Here is a 16,401-nt window from a genome sequence, read left to right on the forward strand (position 1 = left end):
CCAGAAGCTGGTGAGCCCCATGTTTTGGGATGCAGTGGGGCTCCCCTGTCCCACTGGGGCTGTGAGATCTGACGGGAGCCTGTTCCCTGCCAGCCTCGTGGCTCAGTGGCGGATGCTCTGGTGTCTAATAATAGCACTGAGCTACAATGTGTGGTTGAAATCAGATGCAGGAGCTGTCGGGAATGGGGTTGGGATGGACTTGCACTTGGTTTCACCTTTTTTTTTTCTAGAAAACCAGATTAAAAACCACTCTTAGATCCTCTGCCCTGTAACAGGAGGGAAGGGTGATGCTTAAAATGGAGAGGGTCAAGGGTTTTGGGGCTTTTTTCCCTTCTCCTTTGCTAAAGTATATAAAGAGCAGGAGCTGGCAGCTGCCTGGCTTTGCTTTTGGGCAGCTCAACCAGGCCCTTGGTGGAGTTGTGGCTCAGCTTGGCTTTGCTGGTGTCCACAGCATGTCAAAGACCTCATCCTGTCAGTGTCAGACAAAGTCACTGCTTCAAATGCTGCTAGAAGTCCCTGTCCCTGTGCCAGGTGCAGGGAATCGCTCTGTGCTACTCAGAGCCACGCTCCCGCCAGCCCTGCTAGGTTCTTGGGAGCCACAGCAAGACTCAAATCCTCACATCACACCCACAGCCTGCCAATTCCTTGTTTTCCTGAGTAGGCAACAGCCGTGGCTGGTGATGCTCAGAGGAAAACATTCCCCCGGGGAAATTCCTCCTACCCCAGCAGTGTCCACGTCTGCCCATTTCCGGATCACCCAGTGAGAGGCGTTCTCGAGAACTGGGATCTGTTTGCACAGGGACTGTGTGGGACTGCCACAGGCCAGCTTGGTGGCATCCCAGAGCACCCCAAACCCTACAGCAGGGCTGAGGTGTCCAGCCAGGGCTAGCCCAGGAAATGAGGGATGTGGAGGCAGCACAGGCACACTGGGCCAACCAACCAGTTTGAGCCTGGGAGTGTCCCAGCAGCCCTGGGTGTGACAGGGCTTCACAGGTCCCCAGCTCTCCTGGGATGGAGGAGCCTCCACATCAATGTGGGGGCCCAACCATTGCCCTGCACAGTCCCAGCTCTTCTCTCTGCTCACTGAGGGCTTGTCTGTGTTTTCCCTGCAGGAGCACCTCTCCGTGAGTCACAACAGCCTCACCACGCTCCATGGAGAGCTCTCCGGCCTGCCCTGCCTCCGGGTGAGTGTCCCCCTCGTGCCTCAGGGGTCCCCAGGCACCTCTGGATTCTGAGGGCACACAAGGATCATACCTGGGGGCTCTTGTCCCTGCCTCTCTCGCCTTTCCAGGCAATCGTGGCTCGTGCAAACAGCCTGAAGAACTCGGGAGTCCCTGATGACATCTTCCAGCTGGATGACCTCTCAGTGCTGGTGAGTGCAGAGTCTCCTCAGCTGATGCAGGAGCCAGCTCAGACTCCTGGATCCCATTCCTGCACCTTGGTGGCTCCTTGTGCTCCTTGGGAGCACCAGTCCCAAGCCCATGCCTGAGCTGCAGGGAAGGTGGCTGTTGGCAGGATGACCCTCTGGCAGTGCCTCCTTTAAAGGCTGATGCCATGGCTGTGTTCCCTGTGTGCTGGTCCAGCTCCTGCTGTGCCCCTGGAGACAGCCCTCAGTCCTCAGGTTTGGGTGGTAGTGGCTGGGGCTGGGGCAGAGGGGGACAGCTGCTTTGTGCTCCCATTTTCCCAGGACCTGAGCTACAACCAGCTCACAGAGTGTCCCCGGGAGCTGGAGAATGCCAAGAACATGCTGGTCCTCAACCTTGGCCACAACAGGTGGGTCCAGACCAGGGTGACCATCTCCCCCTCCTGGCCATGGCCACCTCTGTTGCTGGGTCCTGCTCTCTGCCCCTCCTCAAGGGAGACCTGGGGCTGGTGCAGGTCCCAGGCAGCCCATAATTTCCCCATATCCCTGCAGCATCGACACCATCCCCAACCAGCTCTTCATCAACCTGACGGACTTGCTCTACCTGGACCTGAGTGACAACAAGCTGGAGAGTCTCCCCCCACAGATGAGGCGCCTGGTCCACCTGCAGACCCTCATCCTCAACAACAACCCCCTCCTGCACGCACAGCTCCGGTACAGCCCCGCTTCCCAGGCTGGATCCCAGTCAGGCAGGGCTGGGGCGGTGCCTGCTCCATCCTGACGCTCTCTCTGCCCTCTGGCTCTCCGTGGTCCGCAGGCAGCTGCCGGCGATGACGGCCTTGCAGACCCTCCACCTGCGGAACACCCAGCGCACGCAGAGCAACCTCCCCACCAGCCTCGAGGGCCTGGTGAACCTGGCAGGTAGGACTGGGGCATCCAGCCCCACAGAACCCTCCAGGGGCTCCCCCAGCCCTGGTGTGGGTCTGGCTGGTGGGGTCACCCCCTTGTCTCTTCCCCCAGACGTGGACCTCTCCTGCAACGACCTCAGCCGTGTCCCCGAGTGTCTTTACACCCTGGGCAGCCTGCGGCGCCTCAACCTCAGCAGCAACCAGATCACAGAGCTGTCCCTCTGCATTGACCAGTGGACCCAGTTGGAGACCCTCAACCTGTCCCGCAACCAGCTCACCTCCTTACCTGTATGTCCCTGCCCCTACATGGCCTCCCTGCTTGTGTTTCCATGGTTTTCCCTCACCCCACCATCTCCCCCTTCCCCAGTCGGCCATCTGTAAGCTGACCAAGCTGAAGAAGATGTACCTAAACTCCAACAAGCTGGACTTTGACGGGATCCCCTCGGGCATTGGCAAGCTTACCAACCTTGAGGAGTTCATGGCGGCCAACAACAACCTGGAGCTCATCCCCGAGAGTTTGTGCAGGTAAGGAACACACAACCGGATCCGCTCTGTCCCCAGGAGGGAACACAGAGGTTGTGTGGTCACAGGTCACCCTGGGCTGGCCTGTCACCAGCATCACTGTCCCACAGGTGCTCCAAGCTGAGGAAGTTGGTGCTGAACAAGAACCGCCTGGTGACGCTGCCAGAAGCCATCCACTTCCTGACGGATGTGGAGGTGAGCACCCAGCACCTCTCTGCCTTGGTGCTTGTCCTTCACAGCCCCAGCACCTCCCTGGGATCCCAGGGCTGTAGGATGGGGTGGATGAGGTGAGGGCAGGGGAGCTCAGGGACCATACCTGCAGTCTGGCACATGGTTCAGCCCAGGCAGGCCGTGGATTTGGGGTTCCCTCTACATCCATCTCACTGAAGCTTGGAGTGCTCCAGAGATCTCCATCCCATGCCACATCCTCGATGTCCCTGTGAGCGGGTGCTTCACTGAGGTCTCTGCGCCCTCCTTGGCAGGTCCTGGACGTGCGTGAGAACCCCAACCTGGTGATGCCCCCGAAGCCAGCGGATCGGTCCTCGGAGTGGTACAACATCGACTTCTCCCTGCAGAACCAGCTCCGCCTGGCCGGAGCCTCCCCCGCCACCGTCGCAGCCGCTGCTGCAGGTACGTGCGTAGGGATGGGGGGCACAGCCCCTGCCTTGGCACAGCCCTGGAGAGGCTGGGAAATGAGCAGTCCTCCTTAGAGTGCCCCACAAGTGTCGTGGCTGCCTCTCACCCTGTCCCCATGTGCCCAGGGAGCAGCACCAAGGACCCGCTGGCCCGCAAGATGCGGCTCCGGCGGCGCAAGGACTCTGCCCAGGATGACCAGGCCAAGCAGGTGCTGAAGGGGATGTCGGATGTGGCCCAGGAGAAGAATAAGAAGATAGAGGTAGGGTCTGGGGTGGGAGAGGGGCCCTGAGGGCGTCACAGTGTCCGTGGCCTACCCTGGGTGCCAGCAGGGTTCTGGTTGTCCCTAACTTGACCTGTGCCTGTCCCCCAGGAGAGTGGGGGGGAAAAAAACACGACGCTGGGACCAGGGCCTGGAGAAGCCACAGCTGGACTACTCAGAGTTCTTCAGCGAGGATGTGGGGCAGCTGCCTGGCCTCTGTGTCTGGCAGATCGAGAACTTCGTGCCCACACTGGTGGACGAGGCTTTCCATGGGAAGTTCTACGAGGCTGACTGCTACATTGTGCTCAAGGTACTCGGGGAGGACCAAGGGTCCCCCACATCCCCTGCCCAGAGCTGCAGCCATCCCATCTCACACCCTGTCCTTCCCAGACCTTCCTGGATGAGAACGGTTCCCTCAACTGGGAGATCTACTACTGGATTGGGCAGGAGGCCACGCTGGACAAGAAAGCCTGTTCTGCCATCCACGCCGTCAACCTCCGCAACTACCTGGGGGCCGAGTGCCGCAGCATCCGGGAGGAGATGGGGGATGAAAGTGAAGAGTTCCTCCAGGTGAGGCCAACCCCCAGCTCCCCTGTAGCCCCCAGCCACTCCTGTCCCACCGTCAACCCCTTCCTGCCCCCAGGTCTTCGACAATGATATCTCCTACATCGAGGGTGGCACGGCCAGTGGTTTCTTCACTGTCGAGGACACGCAGTATGTCACCAGGTACAGCTGGGGACAGGGCCTGGGGGGGATGTATGGGGCAGGCAGTGCCCCATGTCCCACCGTGGCTGTCCCTTCCCCAGGCTGTACCGTGTCTATGGGAAGAAGAACGTCAAGCTGGAGCCAGTGGCACTGAAAGGGACATCCCTGGACCCCCGGTGAGTGGCCAGGGGATACCGAGTCCCTGCAGAAGGTTAAGCAGGGTCCACCTGAGATAATATAGCTGCAGTTCTGTGGTGCAAATGGGCTATTCCTGCACCTTCCTACAAGGATTTGGGTTCAAACCCCCATTGGTGCCCTGCAGGGACCTCCAGGATGGGGAGAATGCTCGGCACACCGCACTCTCTCCTGACTCCTCTCACCTCTCTCCACCAGGTTTGTTTTCCTCCTGGACCATGGCCTCGACCTCCTGGTGTGGCGTGGGAGCCAGGCCACACTGAGCAGCACCACCAAGGCCAGGTAGGGCTGGTGGGGGTGCTGGGGTGTGGGGAGCCCCCACACCTGCCATCTCACCTGCTCCCATTGCAGGCTCTTTGCTGAGAAGATCAACAAGAATGAGCGGAAGGGCAAGGCCGAGATTACGCTGCTCACCCAGGGCCAGGAGACCCCCGAATTCTGGGAGGTGCTGGGGGGGCAGCCCGAGGAGATCCGACCCTGTGTCCCCGATGACTTCCAGCCCCACAAGCCCAAGCTGTACAAGGTGGGGAGCTGCATCCACAGGGCCACCAGCACTGCTGGGGTCCTGCAGCCCCCAATAACATCTGTCCCCATCCCCTCTGCAGGTCGGCCTTGGTCTGGGCTACCTGGAGCTGCCCCAGATCAACTACAAGCTCTCTGTGGAGCACAAGAAGAGGCTGAAGGCTGATCTGATGCCAGAGATGCGCCTGGTAGGATGGGGCGGGGAGGTTCTCCCAGTCTGACCAGTGAGACTGGTTTCGTGTCCCTTCTGCCTCCAGCTGTGCCCTGGGAGAGGGAGGTTCGGCCAGCAGCGCCCAGCTGGGGGATGCTCTGCTCTGTCGGGAGCAGGCAGGGTGTTTTCCAGCTGGGAATGCCTGCAAGTGCCTGACCCCCTCTTCCCTGTGGTGCCCTCAGCTGCAGAGCCTGCTGGACACCAAGAGCGTGTACATCCTGGACTGCTGGTCCGACGTCTTCATCTGGATCGGGAGGAAGTCATCGCGGCTGGTGCGGGCGGCGGCGCTGAAGCTGAGCCAGGAGCTGTGCACAATGCTGCACCGGCCCAAGCACGCCATGGTGACCAGGAACCTGGAGGGCACCGAGTGCCAGGTAGGGCACGGACCCCTCGGATGGCTGCTGGGTGCCCGAGAGGGGGCTGTGACCCAGGGTGTGTTACCTGCTCCCCAATTTACACCTCGAACACCTGGAGGTGTTCAAGGAGTGACTGGACGTGGCACTCGGTGCTCTGGTCTGGTTGGCAAGGTGGGGATCGGTCACAGGTTGGACTCGATGATCTTGGAGGTCTTTTCCAGCCTTAATGATTCTGTAATGTAGGTATTCAAGTCCAAGTTCAAGAACTGGGACGATGTCCTGCGCGTGGATTACACCCGGAACGCTGAGACAGTGCTGCAGGACGGCGGCCTGGCCGGCAAGGTCCGCAAGGACGCCGAGAAGAAGGACCAGATGAAGGCCGACCTCACGGCACTCTTCCTGCCCCGCCAGCCCCCCATGCCCCTCAGCGAGGTAGGGCTGGGGACCCCCATGAATCCCCCATGGCATGGGGCTGGGTCCTGATGATGGAAGGGCTGGGGGGCTGACAGAGCACATGGGGCCACAGGCAGAGCAGCTGATGGAGGAGTGGAATGAGGACCTGGATGGCATGGAGGGCTTCGTGCTGGAGGGCAAGAAATTCACCCGCCTGCCTGAGGAGGAGTTTGGCCACTTCCACACCCACGACTGCTACGTCTTCCTGTGCAGGTGACACCCGGCTCGTCCCCTCTCAGGGGCTGGTGGACCATTTTGTCCCCAACCTCCCTGCCCAGTCCTCCCGACTGTCCCATGCCTCACAGCACTCCCTATTCCTGCCCTCAGGTACTGGGTGCCAGTGGAGTATGAGGAGGATGAGGAGAAAAAGAAGAAGGGTGAAGGCAAAGGGGAGGAGGAGGGTGAGGAAGAAGAGGAGGAGAAGCAGCCTGAGGAAGACTCCCAGTGCATCGTCTACTTCTGGCAGGGCCGGGAGGCCTCCAACATGGGCTGGCTCACCTTCACCTTCAGCCTCCAGAAGAAGTTTGAGAGTCACTTCCGTGGCAAACTGGAGGTGACACAGTTTGGGGGTGACACAGGGGTGCCCCAGCTTTACCTCTCTTCTTCCCCATCCCTTCTCTGCCCCTCAGGCTGAGGCAGGGGACAGCAGCAGAGATGGGGGCTGGCAGGGGGTGCTGCTGGACTTGGGGCTGTGTTTGGGAGGTCCCCATTGCCCTGCTGACACCCACCCGTGCCCAGGTGGTACGCATGACCCAGCAGCAGGAGAACCCCAAGTTCCTCTCGCACTTCAAGAGGAGGTTTGTGATCCACCGGGGCAAGCGGAAGGACCGGGTCAGCGCTCCCCAGCCCAGCCTGTACCACATCCGCACCAACGGCGGGGCTCTGTGCACCAGGTCAGTGCCCCAGGGCTGATCCGGGCCAGCCAGCACCCACAGGTGCCAGATCCAGGTGGGATACCTGCTGGTGGGCACAGCTGCCGGGTCTCCCACTGATTTGTGCCTCGGGGTCTCCAGGTGCATCCAGATCAACACGGATGCTGCTCTGCTCAACTCTGAGTTCTGCTTCATCCTCAAGGTACTGCTCGTGGCTGAGCATCCTCAGGGCTGCCTGGGTGCCTGCCTGCCCCCCTGAGCAGCCCTGACTCTGCACTCCCCCAGGTGCCCTTTGAGAGCACGGACAACCAGGGCATCGTCTACACCTGGGTGGGCAGGGCGGCCGACCCTGACGAGGCCAAGCTGGCTGAGGACATCATGAACCACATGTTTGATGACTCCTACAGCAAACAGGTGAGTGGGCCTCAGTGCCACCTCACCTGGGTGACAGTGACCACCCAGGCCACACTCAGCCCTGTTCCTGCCCTTGCAGGTCATCAACGAGGGAGAAGAGCCTGAAAACTTCTTCTGGGTGGGCATTGGGGGCCAGAAGCCCTACGATGAAGATGCAGACTATATGAAGCACTCACGGCTCTTCAGGTGGGCACTGGCCTGGAGAGGGAGGCTCCAGTCTGTGCTGGTTCCCTTTCTCCTACAGAGCCCATCCCCCTTGGGAATCCACCAGCCAAAACAGCTGCACCATCACATCCCTTCCCTCTGCACAAGCAGAGTCCTAACAAACTTCATGCCTGATGCTGTCCCTGTCCATCTCCCCACAGATGCTCCAATGAGAAAGGTTATTTCTCCGTGTCAGAAAAGTGCTCAGATTTCTGCCAGGATGACCTGGCTGATGATGACATCATGCTGCTGGACAATGGGCAGGAGGTGAGCTGGGCATGAGGCTGTCCTGGGCCCAGATCTCCCAGTGGCTCTGTGGGCTGAGCCTGGCTCCTGATCCTTTCTGCAGGTCTACATGTGGGTGGGCACCCAGACCAGCCAGGTGGAGATCAAGCTGAGCCTCAAGGCGTGCCAGGTAAGGCTTCCCTCCATCCTGGAACAGCGTGGGGGAGGATTTGGGCACTTCCATGTCCCCTTGGGGCCCTGATCTGGGTGGTGCAGAGCTCTGGGCTGGGGAATACCAGCTCTGGAGGTGGGAAGGGGCCAGGACCCCCACAGCTGTGCTCCGCCCCAGGTCTACATCCAGCACATGCGCTCCAAGGACCCCACGCATCCCCGCAAGCTCCGGCTGGTGCGGAAAGGCAACGAGCCCTGGCCCTTCACGCGCTGCTTCCACGCCTGGAGTGTGTTCCGCAAGCCACCGACCTAAGGGCCGGGGGCACCCGGTGCTCCAGCCACGGCCCCCCCGGCACGACCAGACCCCAGCACCCCACGCTGCCGCCAACGCCTGCACCCAGCCAGGCTCGGCCTGGAGCCGCCTCCCCCCGAGCCGGGGCCAGTGGGGATCACTGGGGCTGCCCCCCTGTCCCCCCTTCTCCCAGCACGGGGCTCAGCTCAGCCCCTTCCCTTCCTGGGGGGGCACACGGGGTGATGTCAGCCCCTGCCATGCCCTGCTTGGGGATGCTGCTGCCCTTAACCAGTGCCGAGTGATTCCCAGTTTGGGTGGGAGGATGCTTTGCTAGGAGAACTGGGGGGAGTGAGGGGCTCTCAGCCCTGGGCCTTACAGCTGGTCCCTGCTGTCCTGGGGGATGGACCCCCAGCAGGGATCAGCCCATCTGGATCATACCAATAAAGGCTGCACTTCTCACCTCGACCCTGTCCCAGGCTCTGACTCACTCCAAAATGGGGTCACCCCCCACACTGATCGTGCCCCTCTGCAGCTCAGGGGAACCCCAGCACTGACCTGGCTCCACAGCTCAGCAAACACCTGCAGCCCGGGCAGTTGATATTAAATGCTTTATTTTCAATATTAAAAACCAGTATTTTTAATAACTAAACAATGCTAAATTCATCTTACCAAAAAAAAAGGATGAGGTGGGGGGGGGTTCTACCAGGGACGCTACAGCCCCGGCCTCGGCCGGCAGCGACAGAGCCCGACCCCCCCCAGCCACACACGTACCGCAGGAGAGCCCGGGGGGCCACAGCGGCCCCGGGTCCCCAAAAGGAGAGGGGCAGGGGCCAGCTGAGTCCCGTGCGAACAGCCACCATGGGCCAGGGGACAGAGCCGGCGTCACCACAGTCCCCCAGGAGGACAAGGCCAGGCTAGGAGCCCAGGGGGGATTTGGCACAGTGAGACCCCCAGGGTGGGGCAGCCCAGCCTGGGGCAGGAGGGGGCTGGGGCAGCCCCATCTGCCCCCCCGCAGCACCAACATGGACCAGGACCAGGAGCCGGTGTGTAATTCCACAGCGTGATCCCATCCCAAACCCACCCCGTGGCAGGAATTAGTGTCAGAAAGGAGCAGCAGGCACAGAGCCCAACCTGGAGAATAGCCCTTGGAGAAGCCACTAAGAGAAAAAGGCCACCTGTGACCCCCCACCGTGCCCCTCCACGGGCTGCTCGAGGCCTCTGCTGCCCACCTGGGAGCCAGGGGATCCCCGCTGGGTGCCCCTGGGGACAGTCCCTGTGCAGCAGCCAGAGCCTCCTGGCAGGCAGGGAACGGGGCTGTAAACTGCAGGGAGCCGGGCATGTAAACACAGACCAGGGCATGGGGGGGCCGTGCCTGGAGGCTTCTGGCCCCGCACTGCCCCAAGGGACCAAAACCGGGGGACGAGGGGGGTCCACAAGCCCCAGCCCTCCCCGTGGAGCCAGGAAAGCAGCAGCATCCCCCAGGAAGGGGGCTCTGGAGCAGGGGACAGTGACACTCGACCGTGTATAAAAAAGGAACTTATCTTCCCCGGGAAGAGTTTGTGTCCCACGGCCCCGGCTCGGGGGTCCGGGGCTCCAGGGCCGGTGGCCGGGCAGGGAGGTGTGTGGGGAGTGCCGGAGCCAGGGCGCGGCAGCGGCCGGCGCGGATGTTAGAGAGGAGGCGAGTCTACGTTACATGGGGAGGGGGTGCGGGGGTCCAGTCGAGTCGCGCATCCCGGGAATCCGAGCACTGAGATGGGTCAGGGAGGCTGGCGATGCCTGTGGGTGATGCAGCTCCTCAGAAGGAGACCTGGAGGGGCTCAGGACAGGCATTCCCCCTGCTCCCCCTCCTCTACAAGCCCCGGGGACCACAACTCCATCCTCCCATGATGGATCGGGAAGCCAGGGCATTGCACTGGGGTCCCAGCTCCAAATCCCACTCCCACCCCAGGGACCACCAGCCCCTCACAGACCTCACTTGATGAGGATCCCCGTGGGCCGGGCCTCGTCCTCGCTGGTGTTCCGCAGGTTCCGCTCCGCTTCCTCTGAGGACCTGGGGCAGAGCAGGGTGAGAGGCACTGCCACGGCCCCTCAGCACCGGTTACCCCATTCCCACCCCACTCACGCCAGGAAATCCTTCACTTCCTCCACGGTGATGTCCCCAGTGGTGTCCAGCGGGTTCTCCATGCTGCTGTTAGGGGAGTCGATGGGGCCGGGCGAGAAGGCACCTGGGTGCTCCTCAGGGGACCCTGGGGAGTCACGGGACAGGAGGGATTGGGAGCAGCCAGGACACAGGGCCAGGCCTGGAGCAGGGCTATGGGACACGCTGTGTGTGCAGGGACAGGGTGGTCACTCACGGTCACTGTCCGAGGGGGAGTGCTGGCCCTCGGAGCTGCGTGGGACGTGGGTGCCGTTCGCCTGCGGCAGCTTCGGCGTCACCATTGAGCTGTTGCTGGAAGGAAACAGGGAGAAGTTATGGCCAGAACCGGTGTCATGGGGTGGGTGTGCAGGGGTTCTACCAGAGCACAGCCCCCCATGCCCCCAAGACAGCCCACCTGAGGCAGGAGGTGTCCTGGAGCCGGGCAACCTCCAGCCGGCACAGTGGCTCTGTCACATTCCTGGCACTCAGCGAGAAGCGTTCGAACTCGGATGGTGAAATTAGGTAGAAACCTACGGGGGGACAACAACGAGCCTCAAGGATCCCCCACAGGGCTGCAGGTGGGGTCAACATCCCAGCGACACAGGATGTCACCTGGTGCCCTCACCTTGGCCATGCTTGGTGAAGACACAGGAGGCAATGCCACTGATGTCCTCCTTACGGATGCAGCTGTAGTGGACCTGGGGCCGCAGGCTGGGCACGGTGAAGATGTGGATGTCCCCCAGGTTGGTGAGACAGGCCAGGCAGTTTTCCAGGCGCTCCTCGGAGCCAGCGCTGGCCAGGCTCACCAAGGCCACCTTCCGCACCCGGCAGCCCTCGTGTGCTGTCAGCTTGAACTTGGTCTTGGCACTCACTTTGGGCAGCGTGAACACCTGGGGGGGGCAAGAGGAGCTGGGGTCAGGGGAGAACAGGAACCTGCTGGGTTTAGGGGGGCACCTTCTCCTTGGATTCACCACCCTAGAACAGGCATAGGAGTGCCCCCCAATGTGACTGGTCACCTCCAGCCCTGTCCCCGCATGATGAGGACATCCAAAGAGGACATGGGACGTTCTGTGTCCCATCTCTTCCACAGTGGACACTCAGCCCTGCACTCACCTTGAACTGTTCCTCAGAGGAGATGAGCATGGAGTGGCTGCCCTGCATGTCAGGGGCCTTGGCGAGGTCCCGGGACACCTCGTAGGGTTCAGGCAGGGGGTTCCCTCGCCCATCCAGCACCGCAATGGCCACCACGGGCGCCCGGTGCATCAGCTGGATCTCCTTCCCCAGCACCGCCTCCACCGCCCGCTCTGAGAACTTCTCCTGCGATGGCACCTCCAAGGCGTAGGCGAACACCGACCCAGAGTTGGTCCCTGCCCACATTGTGGGGCCGTGGTGGGCGGCTGTGGGGGCAGAGCAGTGTCAGAGCCCCCTCCCCAGAGTGTGGCACCAGCCAGACCCAGCTTGGGGGCTTTTCCCAGGGAGGGAGGGGGTCTCACCGTCACGGAGAAAGGTGTCAGCGAAATAGAGGCACCGCACGACCCCCGAAAGCGAATCATCGGCTGAGCGAGGCTCGATCCGCCGCTGCACCGGCGTCATCTCCACCTCGGGGGGGCCCGCCTGCTCCGCCAGCTGCGCATTGGCCTCCTGCACCTGGGGAGGGGACACGGGGTCAGTCCCTGCCAGGTGGGGACGGGGAGCTGCCATGGTGGCCCCTACTCCCTGCCCACCTTGCTGGAAGGGCTGCTGGCGTTGAGCCTCTTCTTGCCCGACACGCGGCTCTTGCGGATGCGGCGGAAGGACTGACGCAGGGACTTCTTGAGGGACTTCACGCGGGACAGGGGCCCCTCCATGGCCAGCGAGTCGTTGGGGTGCAGTGTACACCTGCAAGCACCGATGCTGCTCAGCACCAGCCACAGCACTCCAGGGGGTCCCCGCACTGAGGTCCCCCCATACCTGGCCAGCACGGGGTTGCGCCGGTAGTAGTCGAAGAGTCCAAAGCCGTGGCTGGTGCCGAAGGCCACAAGGTTCCACTCGGAGTGGAGGGTGACGGCAGTGACGGCGGCGGGGGGCACGCACTGCACCAGCACACTGGGCTGGAAGCCGGGGGGGAAGTGGAGGGGCCCATTCCGAGGGGCCAGCCGGTCATGGCCCTTCCAGGTGAAGCCCTCGCGGTCCTGCAGCAGATCCACGGTGGCCACACTGACCGCGTGCTCGGACTTCTCATCGCTCAGCTCCATCACCAGCACCTGCAGGGACAAACACAGATGGGGGGACACACTTAACCCCCCACACAGCCGGCCTGCTGCACACCAGGGGCTAAACCCACCAGTAGAAGCCCTTCAAGGACAACCACGGGGGTCTGCAGGGTCTGTAGACCTCTCATGCCATGGGGGAGCCAAGAGGTGCTTAGCAGCCCCTGCTCTGTCCTTGCCACCCTACCTGCCCCGCCGTGCCAGCCACCACCATCTTGGCCGTGTACTTGCAGAGCGCAATCTTCTGCACACCCAGGCGCGGGTCATCGCTGTAGGGATCAAAGCAGCCCACCTGCGGGAGGGGACAGCTGAAGGGACAGCCCGGACCCCTCACACAGCTGTGGGGCAGCCCCTCCTGCACCCCCACATCCCTCCACCAGCTGTGGCACACGAACCACTCTGGGCATCACGCCCAGGAAAAGTCTGTCCCCACGCACCCCCTGGCTCTTTCCCCCATGCTGGGGCAGACCCGCGGGATGGGGCCCACGGAACAAGCGTCCCTTGTGTCCCCACAGTGCGTCACACAGCAGCTGTGCCCTGAGCCGGGGGACATGTCCCCGGGGCGCAGCCGGGATGGCTCCGGCAGGTGTGTCCCCCGTGCCCGGCTCTGGGTTTGCCCCCTTGGGTGCTGGCAGAGCCAGGAGGGTGCTGAGGTCCACCCCAGCGTCCCCCTGCCCAGCGGACCTCACCTTGCGGAACGGCGGCCACTCCTCGTCACCTGCCTGGGTGAGGCTGTCGTTGTGCTCACAGTCTGTCTGGAAGAGCTTGGCGGTGCCCAGCTTGTAGAGGGGCTTCAGGGAGACCCCCGAGGCGTCCCAGAACCGCACCGTGCCGTCCTCATGCCTGAGCGGGGTGGGGGGGGGGGCCCTGTCAGCGCAGGGCCCCAGCATCTGCCCGGCTAACAAGAGCTGCCTGTGTGCTGGCAGCCACTGTGCCAGAGGGGGGGACAACGGGGGACAGCGCAGCGGGTGACACACTCATGCCCAGCCAGAACGAGAAGGGGCAGCCCACCCGAAAAGAAGGAGTGGATGCCACCACCACCCCATCCCATTCCCTCATCGCAGGAACAGGTGTGGATGTGTCCCCCCCCGCATTTTGGGTTTCCCAGGCCCCCTCGCTCCTGCCAGCCCACTCACCCAGTGAGGAGAAGCCCCCTCTGTGTGGGCTCCTGGGCCAGGTTCTTTCCCCCATCAATGGGCCAGGCCTGGAAGGAGGGATGGAGAGGGGATGGAGAGAGGGATGGAGCCCACTGGGCTATGCTGGAAGGGTCTCAGCAGGACCCCTCCCCACCATCCCCATCACTGACCGCAGAGGATTGCCGGGGGCTCTGCTGCTCGCCCACACTGACGATCCTCTCCCAGAGCTTGAGAGGCACGTTGGAGACATGGCAGGAGCAGGTGATGGCAGAGGAGTGGAGCGGCGCCAGGTACGGGGCAGGGATGGTGGGCCAGCCCGGCGTCTGGAGGTCAATGGCCACCAGCTCCTCCTCCACCAGCACCACAAGGGCTCGGGGGTTCTCAAAGCCTGGGGAGGGGGAAGATGGTTGCTGCACTTGGAGACCCCCACACCACCACCCACTCCCCAGGATGGCCCCGGTGGGACGTACCTCCCTCAGGCACCTCTGCGCTCTGCACAGTGAAGAAGTCGATGACGCGGGAGGTGAAGTCGAGCGTGGCCAGGGTCTGGCCCTGCAGCACACTGACACAGTGCCTGTCACCGTAGCTGGCCCGTGGCATCCCCCCACTGAAGATGATGAAGGGGTTCCTGTGTGGCATGAAGCAGCTTCCATCAGACCCTGGACCCCCAAGTGCCCCCCGTGCCCATGTCCAGCCCACCCACCTACCCTGACTCGCAGGTTCGCCAGAGGATTTTGCTGATGGCTTTGCAAGGGAATGGACCTGAAACGAAGACGCTGCGGTTGTAGCACTGGGATGGGGGAGATCAGCTCCCAACCCCAGAGGCCCCCAGACCCCCGCTCTGTACCGTAGGGGATGGTGGACATGACGGGCTGCTGGGTCCTCTGGCCAGTGCCACTCACTGCCCACACCATGTACCCGCCATCGCTGTGGGAGCTGACGATGCTCTTCCCACTCTGCTCCCAGGCCAGGCTCTCCAGCTGCTGCGGGGGCACACAGGGGGCTCAGCACCCAGACGGGGACACACATGTGGGGCCGCGGCCCCACCAGCCTCCCGCCAGCCCCGGTACCTGGTTCCCCAGGAAGAGGTGCTGGACAACACGAGTGCTCTGCTCCCAGAGGACCACCAGCCCCCGGCTGTACCCGATGAGGAGCCGGCTGCCGTCGCATGGGTGCTCCTGGATGGATTCCACGGGCCCCAGCGCCTTCCCGCAGCGGTAGTCATCGGGGGCACTGCAGGGGGACAAGGACAGGGGGTCAGAGCAGGGCTGGGGGTGGTGGGCATGGGGCATGGGGTCTGCAGGGCTCTCACCTCTGCAGGATCTCATCTGGGAAGAGGGTTTTGTCCTCCAGCAGCGTCAGGGTGGGCAGGGTGACAAAGTACACGGCACCGCCCTCAGTGCCCAGGCAGACCATGGCACCAGCGGCCATCGGCAGGACCACTGTCACCCGTGTGATGCCAGGGGAGCAGCTGTGGGGGGAGCAGGGGCTGCGTCAGCACTGTGTTGGGTCTGAGGGAGTGTCAAAGAGATCCCAGACCTCCTCTGCTCCATCCCTACATCCCCATGCCCCCGAGCCCATGAGGACACAGACAGCCTCAGTGCTGACAGCAATTAGAGCCAGTAATCACCCCGGGCCCTGCCCGCACCATAAAAAGTCCAGAGCTGTTCCTTGCACCCAGCATCCAAGTTGGGATTAGGGGAGCATCCCAGTGGGGAAAACACCACCACAGAGAGGACCTTGGCCACCATCCCACCCAAGCAGGCCGGCTGCTCCCACGCGCCGTTCCCAGCTGGCAGCGGCATTGCTCTGGCCGCAGCCCCGCGGGGGAGCGGCTCGGATCCCCTCAGGCAAGTACTTAGCACTGCCGGACCCTGGGCGTCCCGGGAGGCCGAAGCTGCGGGTCTCTTCCAGGTGGGAGCAGCCCTCCTTCTGGCACACCTCCCACAGGTGCAGCGTGTTGTCATCCAGCAGTGAAAGGAGCCAGCCCTGGGGGCAGTGGGATGACAGCGGGGTGTGTGAGGTGCTGGGGGGCTGCTGCTGGGCCACCCCAGGACACCCACGTACCTGGCCGGGAAGGAAGTGCAGTTGGGTGACAGTGGCCGTCTCCTTGTGCAGGCCCGTCAGCTCCACGCCTGGCGCGCCATATCTGAGGGGGGCCGTCAAAGAAACAACGAGGGTAGAGCACCCCCCCCTTCCCCAGCAAGTCTCAGGAATCTCAGGACCCCCCAAATCCCCCCAGGTCACAGTTCTGCCTGCAAACACCAGTTTAGCCCCCTGTCCCCAGGAGAGCCAGGGAAGAGCATCCCTGGCTGCAGCCCATGCCAGAGCTGGCCTTGGCACCACCATCCCCAGCTGGGATCCACCAACTCCAACCAGGACACCCTGAGTCAGCCGGGGATCTACCAAGCACCTCCAGCTGGGACACTGCAGGTCAGGCTGGAATCCACCAGTCACCTCCTACCGGGATGTCCCAGGTCAGGCTGCGGCGAGCACACACAACTGGGGTGGGTGTGCAAAAGGTGCCGGGAGCCCCGGCACGCACCGGCAGCGGGGTGGGGTTCGGCATGC

General features: G+C 62.9%; 2 protein-coding genes across 2 annotated transcripts in view; one reads left to right on the plus strand and one right to left on the minus strand.

The window, feature by feature from the left end:
• Window positions 1-8,773, plus strand: part of FLII (FLII, actin remodeling protein) — a 20,246-nt gene extending 11,473 nt beyond the window's left edge. The window contains exons 2-30 of the mRNA XM_017734058.1: window positions 1-10; window positions 1,113-1,184; window positions 1,292-1,372; window positions 1,688-1,773; window positions 1,916-2,077; window positions 2,181-2,284; window positions 2,384-2,559; window positions 2,639-2,796; window positions 2,904-2,988; window positions 3,276-3,423; window positions 3,555-3,711; window positions 3,800-3,998; window positions 4,079-4,258; window positions 4,332-4,414; window positions 4,495-4,569; window positions 4,787-4,870; window positions 4,940-5,111; window positions 5,194-5,298; window positions 5,504-5,695; window positions 5,921-6,109; window positions 6,204-6,343; window positions 6,458-6,683; window positions 6,869-7,023; window positions 7,144-7,204; window positions 7,288-7,416; window positions 7,496-7,602; window positions 7,782-7,887; window positions 7,970-8,035; window positions 8,195-8,773. Of these exons, the coding sequence (XP_017589547.1) occupies window positions 1-10; window positions 1,113-1,184; window positions 1,292-1,372; window positions 1,688-1,773; window positions 1,916-2,077; window positions 2,181-2,284; window positions 2,384-2,559; window positions 2,639-2,796; window positions 2,904-2,988; window positions 3,276-3,423; window positions 3,555-3,711; window positions 3,800-3,998; window positions 4,079-4,258; window positions 4,332-4,414; window positions 4,495-4,569; window positions 4,787-4,870; window positions 4,940-5,111; window positions 5,194-5,298; window positions 5,504-5,695; window positions 5,921-6,109; window positions 6,204-6,343; window positions 6,458-6,683; window positions 6,869-7,023; window positions 7,144-7,204; window positions 7,288-7,416; window positions 7,496-7,602; window positions 7,782-7,887; window positions 7,970-8,035; window positions 8,195-8,329 (3,643 nt within the window). The 3' untranslated portion in view covers window positions 8,330-8,773. The remainder of the gene's footprint in view (window positions 11-1,112; window positions 1,185-1,291; window positions 1,373-1,687; window positions 1,774-1,915; window positions 2,078-2,180; window positions 2,285-2,383; window positions 2,560-2,638; window positions 2,797-2,903; window positions 2,989-3,275; window positions 3,424-3,554; window positions 3,712-3,799; window positions 3,999-4,078; window positions 4,259-4,331; window positions 4,415-4,494; window positions 4,570-4,786; window positions 4,871-4,939; window positions 5,112-5,193; window positions 5,299-5,503; window positions 5,696-5,920; window positions 6,110-6,203; window positions 6,344-6,457; window positions 6,684-6,868; window positions 7,024-7,143; window positions 7,205-7,287; window positions 7,417-7,495; window positions 7,603-7,781; window positions 7,888-7,969; window positions 8,036-8,194) is intronic.
• Window positions 8,774-8,922: 149 nt separating this feature from the next.
• LLGL1 (LLGL1, scribble cell polarity complex component) overlaps window positions 8,923-16,401 on the minus strand; it is a 9,413-nt gene continuing 1,934 nt past the window's right edge. The window contains exons 2-22 of the mRNA XM_017734057.1: window positions 15,898-15,979; window positions 15,689-15,819; window positions 15,143-15,301; window positions 14,901-15,063; window positions 14,678-14,813; window positions 14,538-14,592; window positions 14,301-14,458; window positions 14,001-14,218; window positions 13,831-13,898; window positions 13,384-13,537; window positions 12,882-12,986; window positions 12,396-12,688; window positions 12,170-12,323; window positions 11,939-12,092; window positions 11,559-11,842; window positions 11,071-11,335; window positions 10,861-10,975; window positions 10,663-10,757; window positions 10,431-10,554; window positions 10,279-10,358; window positions 8,923-10,084 (exon numbers count right to left, since the gene is read on the minus strand). Coding sequence (XP_017589546.1) covers window positions 10,280-10,358; window positions 10,431-10,554; window positions 10,663-10,757; window positions 10,861-10,975; window positions 11,071-11,335; window positions 11,559-11,842; window positions 11,939-12,092; window positions 12,170-12,323; window positions 12,396-12,688; window positions 12,882-12,986; window positions 13,384-13,537; window positions 13,831-13,898; window positions 14,001-14,218; window positions 14,301-14,458; window positions 14,538-14,592; window positions 14,678-14,813; window positions 14,901-15,063; window positions 15,143-15,301; window positions 15,689-15,819; window positions 15,898-15,979 — 2,992 coding nt within the window. The 3' untranslated portion in view covers window positions 8,923-10,084; window position 10,279. The remainder of the gene's footprint in view (window positions 10,085-10,278; window positions 10,359-10,430; window positions 10,555-10,662; window positions 10,758-10,860; window positions 10,976-11,070; window positions 11,336-11,558; window positions 11,843-11,938; window positions 12,093-12,169; window positions 12,324-12,395; window positions 12,689-12,881; window positions 12,987-13,383; window positions 13,538-13,830; window positions 13,899-14,000; window positions 14,219-14,300; window positions 14,459-14,537; window positions 14,593-14,677; window positions 14,814-14,900; window positions 15,064-15,142; window positions 15,302-15,688; window positions 15,820-15,897; window positions 15,980-16,401) is intronic.

This window comes from Corvus brachyrhynchos, unplaced genomic scaffold (genome assembly GCF_000691975.1).
Source record: "Corvus brachyrhynchos isolate BGI_N302 unplaced genomic scaffold, ASM69197v1 scaffold5, whole genome shotgun sequence".
Classification (NCBI taxonomy): Eukaryota; Metazoa; Chordata; class Aves; order Passeriformes; family Corvidae; genus Corvus; species Corvus brachyrhynchos.